The sequence below is a fragment of the Oryctolagus cuniculus genome, chromosome 20 (genome assembly GCF_964237555.1).
Source record: "Oryctolagus cuniculus chromosome 20, mOryCun1.1, whole genome shotgun sequence".
Taxonomy (NCBI): domain Eukaryota; kingdom Metazoa; phylum Chordata; class Mammalia; order Lagomorpha; family Leporidae; genus Oryctolagus; species Oryctolagus cuniculus.
Genome location: NC_091451.1, coordinates 36,353,025 through 36,371,461, shown reverse-complemented (window position 1 = coordinate 36,371,461; position 18,437 = coordinate 36,353,025). Strand labels below are relative to the sequence as shown.

At 48.6% G+C, this 18,437-nt stretch overlaps 1 protein-coding gene across 3 annotated transcripts in view; it reads left to right on the top strand.

Annotated features, from left to right (window-relative positions):
- Nucleotides 1–17,992, top strand: part of RPS6KA5 (ribosomal protein S6 kinase A5) — a 174,128-nt gene extending 156,136 nt beyond the window's left edge. For all 3 annotated transcript variants that reach the window (XM_002719601.5, XM_051826133.2, XM_051826134.2), the window contains 6 exons: nucleotides 100–193; nucleotides 3,362–3,532; nucleotides 7,820–8,011; nucleotides 12,418–12,577; nucleotides 14,465–14,628; nucleotides 16,352–17,992. In XM_002719601.5, the coding sequence (XP_002719647.2) occupies nucleotides 100–193; nucleotides 3,362–3,532; nucleotides 7,820–8,011; nucleotides 12,418–12,577; nucleotides 14,465–14,628; nucleotides 16,352–16,588 (1,018 nt within the window). In that variant the 3' untranslated portion in view covers nucleotides 16,589–17,992. The remainder of the gene's footprint in view (nucleotides 1–99; nucleotides 194–3,361; nucleotides 3,533–7,819; nucleotides 8,012–12,417; nucleotides 12,578–14,464; nucleotides 14,629–16,351) is intronic.
- Nucleotides 17,993–18,437: the final 445 nt, after the last annotated feature.

Here is an 18,437-nt window from a genome sequence, read left to right as displayed (position 1 = left end):
GTGTGTCCCCCTTCCTCTCCCTCTCTCTCTCTCACATAAGTAGAATTTAAGTATATATATGTACTAGAAGAGACATGTAGACCTTGCTTCATCTTGCAGGATGGAAGCCAATACTCAGAAAGAAATAACAGCTCTGAAACTCTGTGAAGGACACCCCAATATCGTGAAGCTGCATGAAGTGTTTCACGATCAGGTATCCCACCCTGTGCTGCTGCATGTGCCGATTCACATACGAGCTTCTGCTGTTCATCACTTTGGTTGGTGGCTGCAGGATCAGAATCGGGGGTGTGGGACATCACCTGACCACTAAGAAGGCAGAGAAACCACCTGCCACTCACGCTCTTAGCCACCCCCAGGTCAGCTCACGCTCTCACGCCTGCCATCTCGCTCAGGAGGTGGCACGTGGGACCTGGGAGAAGGTCCCAGGCCAGCGCAGTGGCCCTGTCCCCAGCTACAGTGCGCATCACTCGTTAACTTTCCTCTCAGCTCTAGAACAGACCTTAGCGAGGCTTACGCTAGCCCTGCAGGCTGAAGGACAGCCAGCAAGCAGATGGCCCGGGACCCTCCCTTGCTTCCTCGCTCCAGGTGGCAACGCTGCTCACAGCCAGGCCTGGCCGTGCTGCTCCTTCTCCCCACCCCCCACCCCCAAGCCCTGCTGTCCAGAGGCGTGCCACTCTGACTGGGGAGGAATGCCGTGGTGTCAGGCTCACGTCTCCTCTCATCCCGTCCCCCGGCGTCTCTCGCGTGTCGGAAGTTGCTCCATTGAAGTGCTCTTTGTCCCAAGACTGGGTGGGATGACACAGTCCTACTGAGGAGCCAGAATCAATCCTGAATGCTCAGTTTTTCCCCAAGAAGAAGCTAAGATCCCAGTGGGTCGTGTGGTTTGTGCAAGGTCACACAGCAAGTCTGTGAAAATCTCGTGGGGAGAGCCTGGTGCCCAGTTCTGGGCTCTTTGTGCTGGTGTAGAGGCCCAGTTCTGTAGCACACTGAAGCCTCCCAGAGAACAAGGGCCCGGGCATCAGCAGCGTCATGCCTACCGCGATCGCTGCCATCTATGACCAGGTACCTTACGCCGCCCGGTGCTGTGCCCGACACTCCCCGTGTGCTTCCTTTCTCAGACCTGACCTCTGGGAGGGGGGACAGCGAAACTCGCAGAAGTAGCAGCCAGGTCTCGCCAGCTGTAAGTGGTCAGGCTGGGATCTGAGCCCGACAGCTTGGAGCTGCTTTTCTCTACTGCCTTAGGGGAGCAAGGAACAGCCGGGTCTTCCTATCAGGTAGTGAGTGCCCAAAAATGGCGTCATTGTCTACCTGCTCTCGGCTTCTCAGAGTCAGAAAAAGAGCGCCTGTGAAGCAGGGGTGCAGGGCACCTGCCCTCCCGCTCACCTGCCTCCCCCCTCATCCCACGACTCCAGTGGAACAGCTAGTGAGTGCCCTGTCCAGGAGACGTGCGCGTGAGAAGATGGTGGACACTGTCCTGTCAGAGCAGATTTAGAGGAAGCTGGCGTATCAGCCAAGGCACCGATGGGTGACCCTCGACAACCCTCTGTGTGGCTTTGCGGTCGTGCCCGGAGCTATACCCCAAGCCCGACATCTGATTTCTGTCCTTAGGACTCGTGGCACATCTCAGGAATGACGTCCCTCATTTTTTATTTACATTAAGTTGGTTGGGTGCTGTTTTTCTGTCCGAGACTTCCTAGAGTATAAACTGTCCCACGATGTACTTCTGTGTGTACCAGCGTAGATGTGTCGTGATTCTGATACGCAGTTGTTGAAGGACACTTAGGTTATTCCTGTCCACTGTGGGGTGCGACTGAGCATGGATGGCCTCCAGCCTTCAGCTGTGAGACAGCGGTTCTGTGTGCCCTCACCTCTGCCTCACAGAGATAAAGGGGTTCCCAAGGCAGCCGAAACAGAGCGCTGCACACTGAACACAGATTTATTGTCTGAAGTCCAAAGTCAGTCTCCGTGATTTAAAGCCAAGATGCCAGCCAGGCTGGTGCCTCCCGGGGGCTCTAAGGGGCCATTCGTTTGCTCGCCTCTTTCAGTGTCTGGAGGCTGCCCACAGCCCTCGGCCTGTGACCCTTCCCTGCCTCACTGTCATCTCCTGCTTCCATTGTTCATCCCATTCTGCTGACCCCAGCGACATTCAGAATCATCTTCTGTCTCAAGACCTTACTCACGTCTGCAAAGCCAACAGCTGCAGGGGCTGGGCATCTTGGAGGGCCATTGCTCGGCCTCGCACACGTACACTTTCTCCTGGTCACCCCCATTTGACTGATGTGGGTGCTGACGTTCACAAAAGTCCAGCACCGTCCTCAAGACCCTGAGTCACAGAGCTGGCTTCAGATCCAGCTTGGACTCCACGCTGTCTTTAACCCCGCAGGTGCCACCTTCATCTACACTTGTAGCATTCCTTCCATCTTGACTTTGAGGTAGAAACCCGAATTCGTTCTATCTCTAGTGGCCTACGAGCCATTTCTTATTAAAAATGTTGTCCAGCCTTCACAGCTTGTCCAGTATGTTTGCAGTGATATGCTTAATAATGTTTTCTTTATGAAGAAATTTTTCTGAGATTCGCTGACTCAGGAAATACATTTTGTTTGTTGGGTGACATTGGTCTTGCCGCCTGACTCTGAATAGTGATGTGACTTCTTTTTCTAGCCCTTTTGTGTTCCTGTGAGATCTGATAGAAACCCTTTGCTGTGTGATAGCTGCTGTGTTATTTATGGACATGGATGCAAAGCATAGTAAATATATAACTCACAAGGGTTAGTACTCTAATGAAGATAATGCCGTTTGGATCAAAGCAATTACTTAAAAACAGCACTCACGTAGTGGGTTATGGATGTTTGCAATGGTGGTCACAGGAACCCTGAAGCTGAGCTTCTGAACCCTACCAGGAGGTTCAAAGTGGCACCCTCAAACAAGACTTTTTCAAAAAGGTAATTTTGCCGTGAAGCAGGTGTGCCAGGGCTGTGTGGGCAGTCGTCTGTGCTCAGTTATCTTCTCTAGGATTTAAAACTGGCGATTTCACTTTATTGTCAGCACTGGGTCACCATTTAGAAAGCAAGCTGTGTACACTTCGATAGAGAAGCTGAGTGGAATTCACATGAAAGAATCAGTCCAGGAAAGGTTATAAAAAGCTTGAAGTTTTCCATTACCAAAATAGAAATCTAAGAAAGCCGCCTTGTCCTTCAGCTCCTTCCTCCCAAACACAAGGATTGCTGTGGATTATTTTGACAATGGCTTCTCTAAAGTTGCTGGCGATAGGTCATCGGCCACACCGGTTTTCCCTGCTGGCCGGGGTCTGCCCCTCTGCGGTGCGGCTCGCCCTCCCTTCAGTCCCGTCTCTCTCCCCCAGCTTCACACGTTCCTCGTCATGGAGCTGCTGAGCGGGGGAGAGCTGTTTGAGCGCATCAAGAAGAAGCAGCACTTCAGCGAGACCGAGGCCAGCTACATCATGCGGAAGCTGGTGTCCGCCGTCAGCCACATGCACGACGTCGGAGTGGTGCACAGAGACCTAAAGCCCGAGGTAGAACATCGGACAGTGCTCGCTTGTGTGATTCAAGGTGGCGCCGTTGTTCAGCGCCCCCCAAAACGTGTGGGCCCTGGGGGGGGGGGGTGCATTGTCAGGGCTGTTCAGTTGATAATTAAAAATACGTTTCTTGGATTTTTTTTTCCTTTTCTATGTCAGTCTAAAATAAATCTTTTTTTTTTTTTTTGCCAGCTGATCATCTTGAGGTTATATTTGTAAGTGTGACAGCCTTTTATGGAAAAAATACTTTATGCAACTGTTGTGGACTAAAAATAGCAATGGGAATTTTTGTAGCAGAAAATAATATCCCTTCTATATGTGTATCAGCTTAGAGGTTTTTTTATGCTGTATTCTGAAAGTTTATTTCCACATTTGTCATAAAATTGATTAGTTTACATGTAGAGAGGGCTATAATTTTTATAAGCACTTAAAGAGTTCCTTGATTTAATTAGTTATGTCCTCTTTATGCTTTTTAATTCTCATTATTTTGATACTTATAGAACTGTGTAGTGATGTAGAAGCAGCGGCTTTTTAAATGCTTCTTCTTTCAAAAGGTTAATAAAGAAGGTCCTAACTATAGAATGATCCCTTTTTAGCATCAAAAATATGAAAATTCCTCCCTTTTAGAACATCAGTGAAAATTAAAAACCAAAAGCCAGTAATTTATAAAAAGATAACAATGACTCATCCTTGGCCATATGCAAAATTATATATATTTCCTCTCTAAAGCAGAGCTTTGTCTTGACTTATCATCTGATTATAATACATTTTCAGGTGTTTTTAACATATTGATTTGTTTGATGGTCCTCTAAGATATTTCTAGAACAGTTCTCTAAAAGCATTATTTTCCCTTTTACTGAGTATCTTGAATTGTTAGAGGAATGTGTTTTAAAAATGGAACTTGGAGCTCTCAAACACACAGTTGTTCTCGGCATGCCCTGGAGACTGCTCCGGGGCCGACCACCAGTCCCGACGTCTGCAGCCGCGCAGGTCCTGTGTGCGAACCGGCCTTGCATTTGCATAGAACCCCTGCATCCTGCCATGATGCTTTCCGTCAGCTCTAGGTTACTTGTAATACCTAATGCAATGCAAATTCCACGTGTAAGTAGTTGTCACCCTGTATTGTGTAGAGAATAATGGCAAGAAAACGTCTGTACGTGTTCGGCACAGACACATTTTTCGTGATATTTCGAAGCCGCAGTCGGTCGAGCCTGCAGATGCAGAGCCTGCAGGTGGAGGGCTGACTGTGATTGACTGACGTCCTGACAGTGTTTGGACGTCTGCCTGTGCACTCCCAGTCACTGGTCCCCATGTGACTGGCCATTAACCAGCAGTGGGTGGTGGTGTATGAGGTTGCATCCAGGAAGCGCCCCCTCTGCTTCCCGCCCCATACTTCTCACTTTCCGCACGCCGCCCACTGCAATGTGGCGCTCCGTGCATCGGAGATTAGCTGCCTATTTTTAAATGTGAAAGCACACCACTGAAATGTTTTCTTGATAGACAAGGAGCACGCATGCATGTTTTAATTGAAAAGATCTGCTCCCTGACTGTATAGAATTCATTTTCACATGTTTTATTCTTTGATAACTGGCCATCTGTCATCTCGTGAGTCCGAAATGAGGCAACTGTCTTTTCTGGCGCAGAGCAGCTTCGCTGTCCCTCCTCCCCAGTGCGGAGACTCTTAGGTAGCTACTCTGGTCTGTTAGAAGGCTCTCTTTCCAAATAGTCCTTTGAAGTGAAGCAGATTTGTCAGATTATCTAATATAATCTGCAGTTAAAGTCCTTAAATCAAACCAGATTATAGAGAGAGGAAAATGCACTGCTGAGCTCACATTTCCACAATAAAATGCTTTTCACTCCGACTTTCCAATGGCAGAGTATGCTGTCTCCAAACTAGACGTGTAATCCCTCTCCAGGTAACGTTTTACGAGCTGATGATCCGTCTCTTGCTGGTGGTGATGTGCGTGTGCTGCTGCACTGGCAAAATCTCCAGCTCTAGGTGAGCGTCAGATACATTTAGAAGCTGGCTGACGTTCCTGGTAGGCTGCTGTGTGTTTCAGAGTGATCCTGTCCTCTTGAAAGGCGGAGAAAAGTGACAGGTATCATATGAGTTCCAGGCAGAACTGGAGAGGAGCGTGAGAGGGGCTCGAGTGCTTACCCCACCTTCCCTGACACGAGCGCTCACGTCCGGGCAGCGTCGTGACTCTCCACTTCTGCTGTACTGGAGGAACTAGGCAAGTGGGCACTGTCCTCCAACTTCAAATGCTCCGAAAGAGGAGGAATGAGTTACGTCCCCACGTTAAACCTAGTGACCCACCCCACTCGCTCCACTTTCAGAAGTCCGATCACGGGGAGGCCTTTGGCATCAGGGTGGAGATGCTGCCTGGATGCCCGCATCTCACACTGCAGTGCCTGGGTTCAAGTCTCAGCTCCACTTCCAGTCCAGCTTCCTGCCAGTGTGCGCTCTGGGGAGAAGCCGTTGAGGACTCAAGTACATGGGTGCCGCCACCATGTGGGAACCTGGCTGGAGCTGCAGGCTCCTGGCTGTAGCCTGGTTCAGCCCCAGCTATTGTGAACATTTGGGGAGTGAACCAGTGGATGAAAGATCTCTCTTGCTCTCTCTCTTTCTCTCACTCTCTGCCTTTCAAATACATGAAAATAAATTAATTTTTTAAATTTGAAGTTATTATAACAAGAGAACCCAAATCAGGGAAAACTAATTTATTACTGATTTGTATATTTATTGTATACTAATTACTTATTTTTGTTACTTATTTGAAAGACAGAGCAGCAGGACGAAAGATCTTCCCCATGCTGGTTCACTCCGCACATGGCCACAGCAGCCAGTTCTGGGCCAGGATGGAGCAGGAGCCGGGAGCTCCGCCTGGGTCTCTCCCGTGCCCATATAGAATAGCAGCACTGCAAGCCTGGGCTTTAACCCACGCACCACGGTGCTGGCCCTCCGTTACTCTTTTCACTTCACTTTCCTCTCGCTGTTGATTTTCAGCTTTTAAATGGAAGCTTGAAAGGTTTTTCCGTGGGTCAGTGAAGCCTTCTATCATGTCATTCACTTCAGCTAGAATAGTATTAACAAAACAAGTGATGTTTCAGAGCTGGAAATAATCTGATGAATAAAAAGCATGACAGATTTTTCTGGCTGTCTAGAGACAAAATAGTCAAATGCATTTATTGTGGGCACTAGCCTGATGTACTAAGTAAAATGATGATTTGTGGGGCCAGCATTATGGCGTAGAAGGTTAAGCCACCGCCTGTGATGCCAGCATCCCACTTGGGTGCTTGTTCAAGTCCCAGCTGCTCCACTCCTAATCCAGCTCCCCACTAATGGCCTGGGAAGACCCCAGAAGGTGGCCTGAGTGCTTGGGCCCCTGCACCCACATGGGAGACCTGGAAGGGGCTCTGTGCACCTGGCTTTGGCCCAGCCCATCCCCAGCTGTGTGTCCATTTGGAGGGTGAACCAGTGGATAGAAGATCTCTCTGTCTGTCTCTCCTCCTCTCTCTGTAACTCTGCCTTTCAAATAAAAAGAAAACTAATTGAAATTAAAAAAAAAAGATGATTTGTATATCAGTACAGTTAGCGTTTATTAAGCATGTGACAGATAGAAGAGTAACCCAGGAAACCTCAGTGACCTCAAAGCCTCGGTACATGAATGACTCAGAAGAACAAAGTTTTCTGAATGTTTGAAGAATAACATCTCTGAACACCAAAATCTGGTTAAGTATTAACTGGTTTGGAGAAAATATTTCTGCAATGTAATGGATATTTTCACCCTGTCCTTTTAAATGGTATCTACTAGATATTAGAGAAGAGTTTTACTAGTGAATTTAATTAATTAATTACCCAGAGCCCTGGGCAGAGGTTCCTAGGTTAGGGAGGCACAGGGTCCCTGCCCTTCCTGTCTGAGAGGCGATGAATGTGTCAAGTGAGTAACCCAGAGGGCTCGCCAGCCGGCAGGGGACAGGAAGTCGTGCTCGGAGAAAATGGACAAGTTCTGACTTCGTGTGTGGGACAGTTAGGGTGGGAAAAAGCTCCGACCCCCTCCCCCAAGTGTACCTGATCCCGGTGGGCAGGTGCGCTGGTGGAGCGCATAGGAGACGGGGCAGGGGAGAGCACAAAGGGGCTGATGTGAGAAGAGGCCTGGAGAGCGGGAAAACGTTTCCCATGGGTGCAGAAATCCAAGTAACGCGAGAGGGGTGAAGCAGAGAGCAGCCGCGCAGAGAGGCGCGGGGTCAGGAGAAACTCAGGTGCGTGCCGGTGTCTTGCAGAATCTCTTGTTCACGGACGAAAACGACAACTTGGAAATTAAAGTGATTGACTTCGGGTTCGCCCGGCTGAAGCCGCCTGACAATCAGCCCCTGAAGACCCCGTGCTTCACGCTGCACTACGCCGCCCCCGAGCTCCTGAACCACAACGGCTACGACGAGTCGTGCGACCTGTGGAGCCTGGGCGTCATCCTGGTGAGCCCGCTCCGCCCCTCAACGAGGGCTGTTTCCCTCTCTTAACACTTAGCTCAGTGACCATCCCATGATACCCCATAATGCGCAAGTTTTATGTATCTATCACAAATACAAATGTTTAATCAAACTAAACACCCATATATTAGAGAAAATATAGGAATTTTTATTTTGGTTTCTTGTAATATTTAAGGTAGCTGCATTTTATATGAGAGTTATATGTTTTTTGAAGGAAGTGATAGTATATTTTCTTTTTTTAAAGATTTATTTATTTATTTGAAAGTCAGAGTTACACAGAAAGAGGAGAGGCAGAGAGAGAGAGAGGTCTTCCATCCGCTGGTTCACTCCCCAGATGGCCCCAACGGCTGGAGCTGTGCCAAGCTGAAGCCAGGAGCCAGGAGTTTCTTCCGGGTCTCCCACATGGGTGCAGGGGTCCAAGGATTTGGGCCATCCTCTACTGCTTTCCCAGGCCATAGCAGAGAGCTGGATCAGAAGTGGAGCAGCCGGGACTTGAATTGCGCTCATATGGGATGCCGGCGCTTCAGGCCAGGGGATTAACCCACTGAGCCACAGCACTGGCCACAGTAATAGTATATTTTCAAAAATGTGTATTATATTGGATATAATGTAAAAATAGCCAAGTGATTCAATAGGAAAACATTTTTAAAAACTTGTTCAATGGATTCCAGATGAAAAGTTTAATTAAAGAATATCAATTAGGATAAATTAATAATTTAATAGATATAGTTAGGAATATTTATAGTAATTTCTCGTAATTGTGGTAAGCCTGCTTTTCACAAAATGTCCCCCAAGCTGCCATGACCAGAAACTGAATATTAAACTAGAAAAATCTCAGTGTGTTTTCCTCAAAATAGCTTTGCTTTTTCTGCACAGAATTCATTATGCACACAGGGGAATTTCAGACAACATACGGGAAGGTAGAACAGAGAGAAAATCAGTCATAATCTCCCCACACTAAGGTGGTGGTGCTCACCTCCCTGGGGCCTCTTCTCACCGTCGCTACTTTGTATCTTTCCTACAGGGTTTTCTATGCATGTAGATATTTCTGGATTTTTTTAACAGAGTGGATGATGGTGTTCTACATGTGGTTTGAATTTCCAGAATGTAACCATTTCTTTTTACTAATGAGCGGGTAGCACTTTCCCATGAGCTGCACTGACTGTTTCATATTTGTATTTCTATTTGCCTCACGATCTCCTAGGAGAGATGTGTACTCGGTACCTGGCGTGCCTGCCTAGACTTCCTTCTGGAAGGTTCACCTGTTACGCCACCCCCACTGTGTGCACGGATGCTGGTGCTGTGCTGTTAGCCTCCCCTCTCCCTCCGTCACCACGGTTCTCATGCGTCTCTGTGTGCGTGGCCAGCGTGAGCATCTTTCCTGCGAGGACGTGTTTTTGTATTTTCTCTTTCCTGAATTACTCTGGTGAACCTCACCCATTTCCCTTTGGGGGAGATTTTTCTTACTGAATTTTTTTTTTTTTTTGACAGGCAGAGTGGACAGTGAGAGAGAGAGACAGAGAGAAAGGTCTTCCTTTGCCGTTGGTTCACCCTCCAATGGCCGCTGCGGCCGGCACGCTGCGGCCGGCGCACCGCGCTGATCCGATGGCAGGAGCCAGGAGCCAGGTGCTTCTCCTGGTCTCCCATGGGGTGCAGGGCCCAAGCACCTGGGCCATCCTCCACTGCACTCCCTGGCCACAGCAGAGAGCTGGCCTGGAAGAGGGGCAACCGGGAAGAATCCGGCGCCCCAACCGGGACTAGAACCCGGTGTGCCGGCGCCGCTAGGCGGAGGATTAGCCTAGTGAGCCACGGCGCCGGCCGATTTTTCTTACTGAATTTTAAAACTGGTTATTAAGAATTTTAAACGTCAGTGTGCCGTTAATGTTCTTTCTGGCTTATCAGTTATTTCCCAGCTTTGTTCATAGTAACGTGGGATTTTGACTCCGTGTTCAGAGGGGTTTGAAAAGGGAGCTTGAAAACAATTTCTGTGTAGGAAGAAATGTCAGTCTCCTGTGGTCTCTGGCGCTGATGTCAGATGGCCGCTCGACCCCGCCCCCAGTCAAGCCCGTCCCAGGGCTCTCTTAGAGTTCTCACATTTGATTTTCATCCTCCAGTCTGTCCTCCACCTGGGATTTGTGCCGGTGTCAGTCTGTCCCTCCCGGTGGCGGTCACTTGTCCCACAGGACGGTCACTTGTCCTGCAGGACGGTCACTTGTCCCACAGGATGCTCTTCTTTATTTTTAAGCTTCACATGCTTTTCACCTCAGCAATTTTAAGTCATCACTTAGAATTTTCAAACTAAATTTACACACTTAGAAATATGATTATTTTAAATTAAAAAAAAATAATCAACCAACTTCTGAGGTTCCTTTTTTTAAGGGACTTAAATTGGCAGCATTTCTGTGAGAGGCATTGTCCGTACAACACTAGTCCCACCAGCAGAGAGCATTTCGTTGTCAGCTCTGATTTTCCCTTCCACTGTAAGAGGACGCAAATCTAGGCCAGTGGTGAGCGCTCGCTGCGTGAGGCTGCAGAAGGCGGCCCCAGGCACACGGCAGTGTCTAAGAGCCTTGACTCCCTCCACGGAAGCAGCTTTGTGTGGCGGCATGGATAGGGGAGGTACTTCCTTCTTGCTCTGTCACAATTGGAAGGAAAACGTTACAAAAAACAGATTCCACAGGACAGACCACGTGGTTTCAGAAGCAAATGCATTGTAAGAGAAAATGGGGCCCGGAGACTAGAAGGCCCTGAAGAAGCAATATTTGTACCTTACTTGGATCTTTATTCAAGCAGCTCTCACTTTAAGTTCTATTTATTGCATTCAGTTCTAAACCTAGTTCATATAATTATATGCAATGTGTATAATACCTATAGGGAAATAAAAGTACTGATTAGATATGGGCGATACAAACGAATTTCTGCTACTTGCTTTAGGTATGATAATGGCACTGTGATTGCGGTTCCTTAGAGTCCTTGCCTTTAGGTATTTGACAAAGTAGTTACAGATGAAAACCAGCAAGACGCAGACGCATTAACTGTTGAAAAAAAAAAAAAAAAAAAAGAATGCTTTGCAGACTTTCCATGTGAATGAGTGCCTGTCCCCAGAGCAAGCACAAAAGCTGCATGGAGTCTTCTGATTTGCCTTGGAAATCCATGGCCCTTCCGCACTTTACATCTGATAGATTCAAATGTGGCCATTTTAATATGAAATCAAATTATATTACCCTCATTGAGTAACACAAGTACTCCTTGTTTACAACCCAGAATACTCCATGGATGTACAATTAATTCCTGTCTGAAGATACAAAACTTTAATTAAAATAGAGCTGACACAGTTTACTAACCTGTTTCGGCTGCTATCACAAAATACCACAGACTGGGTGGCTTCAGCAAGAAAAATGTGTCCCCACACAGTTCTGAAGGCTGAGTCGTCTGAGACGGAGATGCCAGCAGGGCTGGCGTCTGCAAAGGGCCCTGCTTTGGGTTACCAATGTGGGTGGCCCCTGCCTGCTGCGTGCTCCCAGAGCCTTCCTTGGGCATGCTCACACACAGCCAGCTCTCTGGTGTCTTTTCTCTTAAGGACACTAATCCTATTGACTTCACTTAACCTTAATTATCTCCATAAAGGCCTTGACTCTAACTATAGTCACATTAGGGGTTGGGGCTTCAACATAGGGAAGAAGGGGGCCATTCAGTCCACAGTCCACGCAGTTAGCACATGTAGGACAGGATGGATAACCTGCTGAGCAGCATATAATGCCACTGAAAACACACTTTCTTCAAGTGTTTTATTCCAGAGACCTTATTTTTCCACCTTTTCCCAAAAATTTTATTTTGAAAAATTCAAAGCTAGAGAATACAAGAGTGTTCTGTGAGCATCTAACATTTCGCTGTTTTTGCCTTTTCTCTTTAATCCCCTCTTGAATGCATGCCGTCTCACTCCATATGTGTGTGTGGGTGTGGACATACATAATGCATATGTAGACGCACATGTATGTATATATATCATATCGAATGGACATATTTCCTTGTAGATGTCTATCGATACTTTCTGCTACACCATTTGCAATCAATTTGTAGAATAAAATCATTCTTAGCAGAAGCTGAATGCTAAATAGTCAACTCAAATTGTAACACGTTCTCCTCATGTGTAAAGGGGGACTACAGTAATTACAGCAGCAGCGTTGAACCTGGAAGCGTAGCGAGGCATCTCGGCCTAACTATTTACCAGGCCTGGCACGCGCTCCCTGCCTCAAGGATAGAAGTTGGGTGACCTTTTAGGCTCAATACGGCCGGATGTAACTGGTGGTAAATCACGCTGCTGGGGTTGCTGGCGTGCCGTTGACGGTGGCTTTGGCAGTCATTCCGTTTTGTACTTTTCTCTGTGACAGTATACGATGCTGTCAGGGCAGGTTCCATTCCAGTCCCATGACAGAAGTCTGACGTGTACCAGTGCCGTGGAGATTATGAAGAAAATTAAAAAGGGAGATTTCTCCTTTGAAGGAGAAGCCTGGAAGAACGTATCCCAAGAGGCTAAAGATTTGATCCAAGGTAATCATCTAAAGAAATGTGACGTTTTATTGCTATGTAAAGACTGAGGAGGAATCGCATCGTTATACCCACGTTTGTCTGTTAATTACCCAGAGTCTAGGTGTGTTCTGAATGCTGGCATGGGCTCTCTCCAGCCTCATTTCCTATCAGAACGCTGTCACTCAGTAATCCTACCCATCCTGCCAGCTCAAAGACAACTTCCTGGCCTCCTAGTCTTACACAACCAAAACAAACCTTTTTTTTTTTTTTTTTAACCATTCTCTCTCTCAAACATGGCCCTCCTCCCATCACCCTTCCTTTGGTGGGAGCTCTGCAAAGAAGCCAGATCCCTGAAAGACACGTGAGCGCCACCCTCTGCCTGCGCCTGGAACAGCAGCCCTCCGAGCCCACCCCTCCTTCCCGTCATCCACATGCCATTACCTCTGTCCCTGTCGGCGCTGTTCCGCTTCTGCCCTGCAGCCTCCTTCCAACTTGTCTCACTTCCCTGACTTGAGAGTGACCCTTCTGTTAAAAATCCTTTTGAGTGGGGTTGGCATTGTGGCATAATGGGTTAAAACACCGCCTGCAACGCTGGCATCCCATATGAGTCCCTGGCTGCTCCACCTCTGCTCCACCTCCCTGCTATGGCCTGGGAAAGCAGCAGCAGATGGTCCAAGTGCTTGGGCCCCTGCACCCACATGGAAGACCCAGAAGAAGCTCCTGGCTCCTGGCTCCTGGCTCCTGGCTGTGGCCTGGTCCAGCCCTGGACATTGGGGAATGAATGAGTGGATGGAAAATTGCTCTCTGTGTCTCTCCTCTTTCTCTTTGAGACTCTGCCTTTAAAATTAATAATAATAATAATGATGATGATGAAATCTTCAAAAAGTCCTTCGGATAGTCTGTGAGCTTCAGATCAAACTTCTAAGCATTCAAATTCAAACCTCTGCTTCCTTATCACCCAGCGCTGCCATTGCAGGTACTGGAATCCCTCAGCTGGACCAAGCTTCCAGAGTCCCCCAGACGTTCAGACATGCTCTTCTTAACCCCTGGAGCACGCTCGGTCTCTCTCCAGCTCCCCTCATTTTCCAGATTCAGCCTTTCAGGGCGCCCACACTGCAGGCCACGCCCCTGCCCTGGGCCTGCTCACGCACTGTGCCTGTGTTTCCCCATGGCATCTCCCCCAGTGTGTAAGAGCTCAGCGTTTGTCCCTGTATTTCCTAAGAGCGAGTCTCCACCTTCGCACCCTCAGTGCCTTACCACACTCCTTGACGAGAACATGGCCAGGAGACGTCTGGAGCTAGCCGTGTCACCAGAGGGAGTCTTTGTTTCCAGTGGTTATTTTCTCTTGCATGAAAAGCCAGTTCCCATAAGCCTCCCAGGAATAGGCTACCTATCATTAGCGTCCGTGTTCACGCAAGGATTTAAGTGTATACAGAAATACAGTTAGAGGCCGGTGCTGTGCGGCAGCAGGTAAAGCCTCAGCCTACGGTGCCCACATCCCATGTGGGCACCAGTTCAAGTCCTGGCTGCTCCATTTCTGGTCTAGTTCCCTGAATCGTCTGAGAAAGCAGCGGAGGATGGCGCAAGTGCTTGGGCCCCTGCAACCTCGTGGGGGGCCCAGAGGAGACTCTGGGCTCCCGACTTCAGCCTGGCACAGCCCCAGCTGATGCCGCTATTTGGGGAACAAGCTGGCCGGTGGAAGATCTCGCCCTTTAGCTCTCATTCTCTCTCTGTAACTCTGCCTTTTAATAAATAAATACTACTTTTAAAAAGTTAGCTCTGTAGGAATTTGAAGACTTATTAAAACCATCATGTCACTGTGAACATAACTGAGATTTATGTCTGAGACTGCTTTTAAATCACAATTATAGTGATAAATCATAAAACTGGAATATCTTATTCCCACAGGACTTCTCACAGTTGATCCAAATAAAAGGCTTAAAATGTCTGGCTTGAGATACAACGAATGGCTTCAAGATGGCAGTCAGCTGTCTTCCAACCCCCTGATGACGCCCGACATCCTGGGGTCTTCCGGAGCTGCCGTGCACACCTGTGTCAAAGCAACCTTCCACGTAAGGCCCGCGCAGGCTCGGCACACGCGGGGCGGCACGCAGAGGAGTGCGAGGTCTCGCTCTGGACCTCAGAGGTGCACTCAGTGACACATCTGAAGTAGCGCAGGTGTCCCCTTAGCTCTCGCCGTGCTCCTCTGAATCGCTTCCTGGTATGACCGTTAGGGACATGAAGTGCTCAGGGGTCAATCACAGCTGTCCTACAACCACGCGCTGAAACTGAGAAGAATCCGAGAGCAGACGATCATCTGGTATTTGACCAGTTGACGTTTTCAGTAATGAAAACATGCATAATAGAACTAGTTTTCTAGAACCAAATCATTTTTAATGATTATTTAAAAGGTAGAGTTCCAGACAGAAAAGAGAAACAGTGGGGGGGGGGGGGGTCTTCCATCGCTGGTTTACTCCCCAAATGGCTGCATCCTGTCTGAAGCCCAGAGCTTCCTCTGAGTCTCTCACTTGGGTGCAGGGACGCAGGGATTTGGGCCATTTCCACTTTCCCAGGCACATTAGCAGGGAGCTGGATCCAAAGTGGAGTAGCCGGGACTCAAACCGACACCCACATAGAATGCTGGCACCACAGGCCATGGCTAACCTGCTGCGCCATAGCACTGGCCTCATTTTCTTAAAAAGAAAAAAAACAAGCACAGATTGGAAACTAAGGCTTGTGTGAAAGTCCATTCAGCAACCCTCTAGGGCACAGGCTATCCTAGGGACTGGAAGAAATGAGGAGCTCCTTGGTGGTAAGTGTAGAGTGCAGGTCTGAGAGGCGAGACCACATGGCAAGCTCTGTGCTGTGCACATCCGTGCCAAGCAGATGCGAGCAGATGAAGAGAGTGTAAGGGGGGGATGAGTTAGGGAGAAGTAACATGACCGCTGATAGGATTATCTTAGGGGAGCCAGAGGAATGGCGCGGTTTCTTCACCTGCAGAAATGGATTTGAAAAATGGACAGCAGTGGGCGTTTGGCCAGGGGTCAAGACGCTGTTTAGGACATCCGCTTCCCACGTGAGAGGACTTGGGTTTGACTCCTGGCACCAGCTCCTGACTCCCGCTTCCTGCTGCTGCGGATCCTGGGAGACGACAGTGCCGGCTCACGTAGCTGGCTCCCTGCTCCGCAGCTGTCCCTGGCTTCACGCTTTGCCCCCCAGCTGTCAGGAAGCCCCCCGCTGTCAGGAAGCCTTTGGGAAGTGAACAAGTAGATGGAAGTGCTTGCTCTCCCCCTCCCCCCTCTCAAATAATCTTTTAAACAATTAATAGGCCAGGAGGTGTTGGGTGTGGAGCGAGAATGCGGGGTGATGGATCCTCCGAGGACGAGGCCGTCAGCAGTGACCGCGGCACTGCCCGAGCCTGAGGCTGACACGTGAACACCGGGCTGTGGGCAGGTGGCAGCAGGGACCCCGGATGGGCCTGTCGGCTCTGGGCGGGGCTCTGCGGTCACAGGGTTACAGCCCAGGCTCTGCAGACGCGGCGGGAGGGCTGGTTCTCAGGCCGCTGATGCTACTCGGAAGCTTCCGGAGGGTGGAAGGTTTCTGCTTGAGCTGCAAGACGCCTTAGAGTCCCGACACCCGGGCAGTCCGGCTGGCTGGATTTAAACAGATGTTCCCGGACTGCTCCAGGAACTCCTCTGCCCCGCAGGGAGGCCGGGGTGTGCAGGCTGAAACGGCTTAGCTGCCCAAACCCCACGCAGCCGGGACCGCCTTCACACGGCTCCCTTCTCTCCCCAGGCCTTCAACAAGTACAAGCGAGAGGGCTTCTGCCTGCAGACGGTGGATAAGGCCCCGCTGGCCAAGAGGCGCAAGATGAAGAAGACCAGCACCAGCACCGAGACGCGCAGCAGCTCCAGCGAGAGCTCCCACTCGTCGTCCTCGCACTCGCACGGCAAGACCACGCCCACGGCGGCGCTGCCGCCCAGCCAGCCCGACGGCGGCCCCAGCGACGGCCTCTTCCAGTTCTCCGACTGAGGACCGCGCCCGCCGGGGCCGAGCCCTGTGCTTCTGAACTCCCGGCCCGGGGGTCTCCTGGGATCTGCCTCGCGGGAAGCTTTTCCGGAAAACCTCTGAGGTTATCCTCGTCCCAAAGCACTGGAGCAGGAAGGTTACTGTGAACCGGGCGCCGTGGCGCCTCGTGGCGGCCGAGCATGGCGCCGCCCGAGGGTTTGGAAGGAGCAAGGCGGGTCTGCCGACTGCGCAGGCGCGGCCGCCGCGGGGCCTTGTGGGCGTCACGTGGGGTGCGCGCCCTGGGCGGCGCGGAGGTCCTCGGAGGCGGTTGCGTGAGGAACTGTATGTGTGACTTTTGCCTATTTCTCGAGAGAGAGTTTTAACTTATTTTTATTTTATGGTTATGTATGATGGTAACTTGCTATTATTAATCTGTTTCTTAAAAAGTTTTAAAAAGATTTAAGAATTTAGGTCCCGTGCGCCGTGTCGGGGACCCACGTGAGATGCATGCTAAGCGCCGTCTGTTTTTAATTTTGCACTGTTCTTTCCTGGCGACTGGGTTTAATGGCTGTTGCAAGAAATTAAGGTACATGTCTGTTGTAAGTAATACTGCACTTTATAGAGGAGCGGGAGTAAAGAAAACGGACTGTAAAGTGCCCTGTTGGAAGCGTATGTACTGTGTCTTCGCCATCTCCTGTCATGTTTGCATCTGTCTCCGGTCCCTCTCCGCTTCGTGCAGACCGGGCGTGTGTGTGACGCGCTCTCGCCCTTCGACACCAATGTGAGGAAAACCTAAAGGGAAATTTACTGAACACTGTGCTCATATTCGTACACTGTGTTGTACTACAGTGAGCGCTTTCCTCCTGTAGTCGGATATTATGTACATACTATTTTAGGATCATACCTATGACTTGTTTGGACATTTTGCTGTTAATTTTTAAATCCAGAAAGCATATTTTATAAACTTAAGCAGAGCACTTTTACTGCTCAAGCTCTGAATTCATATAGCCAAGTGCTGTGCGATAGACGTTAGACTGAAGGTTGCTGCATTTAAAACACAGTTCATTCCCTATGCAAAAAAAAACAGTGACAGGATTTGTATGTTGTGTTTCTGTTAAAGCCATCACACGAAATATCAGGACTGAGAAGTGATCTTTGCTGTGTGTTTACAGGAATTGCGTTTAAACATATAATGCCCAATGTGTTCATTTCATAGTTTTTGTCAATGATAACCTCTTGAGCATTAGTTTGGAATTTGGGCATGATATTTATTTATTCCTTTCTTGACGTAATAGCAGCATTAATTTCAATCAGTTAGGAATACTAAAAAGGATTGCACTCTATGTATTAGTGTATTTATTACTAAATCAATGTATATATTAATAGCTCAGGCAAAAAAAGGCAAATATTAAAATATTTTGAAAATAATGTATTATCCTGTTCACATTTTTGTCCACAGTGCTTGTTGGGTGTAACTTTTTTATACTTTTCACTGCCCCAAATGGTTACATAATTCTGATTGAATTAATGAAAGTTTTGTGCTCCTGGCTTTCAGTCATTCCTAGTAATGATGGGAAATTTTGTGTGAATTATTACCAAAACAATGGCTGATTCAGAAAATGTGATGTCATCAGGCACAGATTTGTAACAATCAAGAAAGCATCTATTGATATTTACATTGGCTACATCTAGAAATGTGTAAGTGAGCTCCTCAAGTCTTGCTAGAAAATGCTAGTTGGAAAGTCCAAACCACAGAGACTGTTTTGATAATAGAAGTTGGTCCCTAAAAAAGCAGTATACCCCTGATGGTCAGGGATGAGATCCACTCACTGTGATGGTGGCAACTGATGGGGTTGCTTGTCTTTAATTTCCC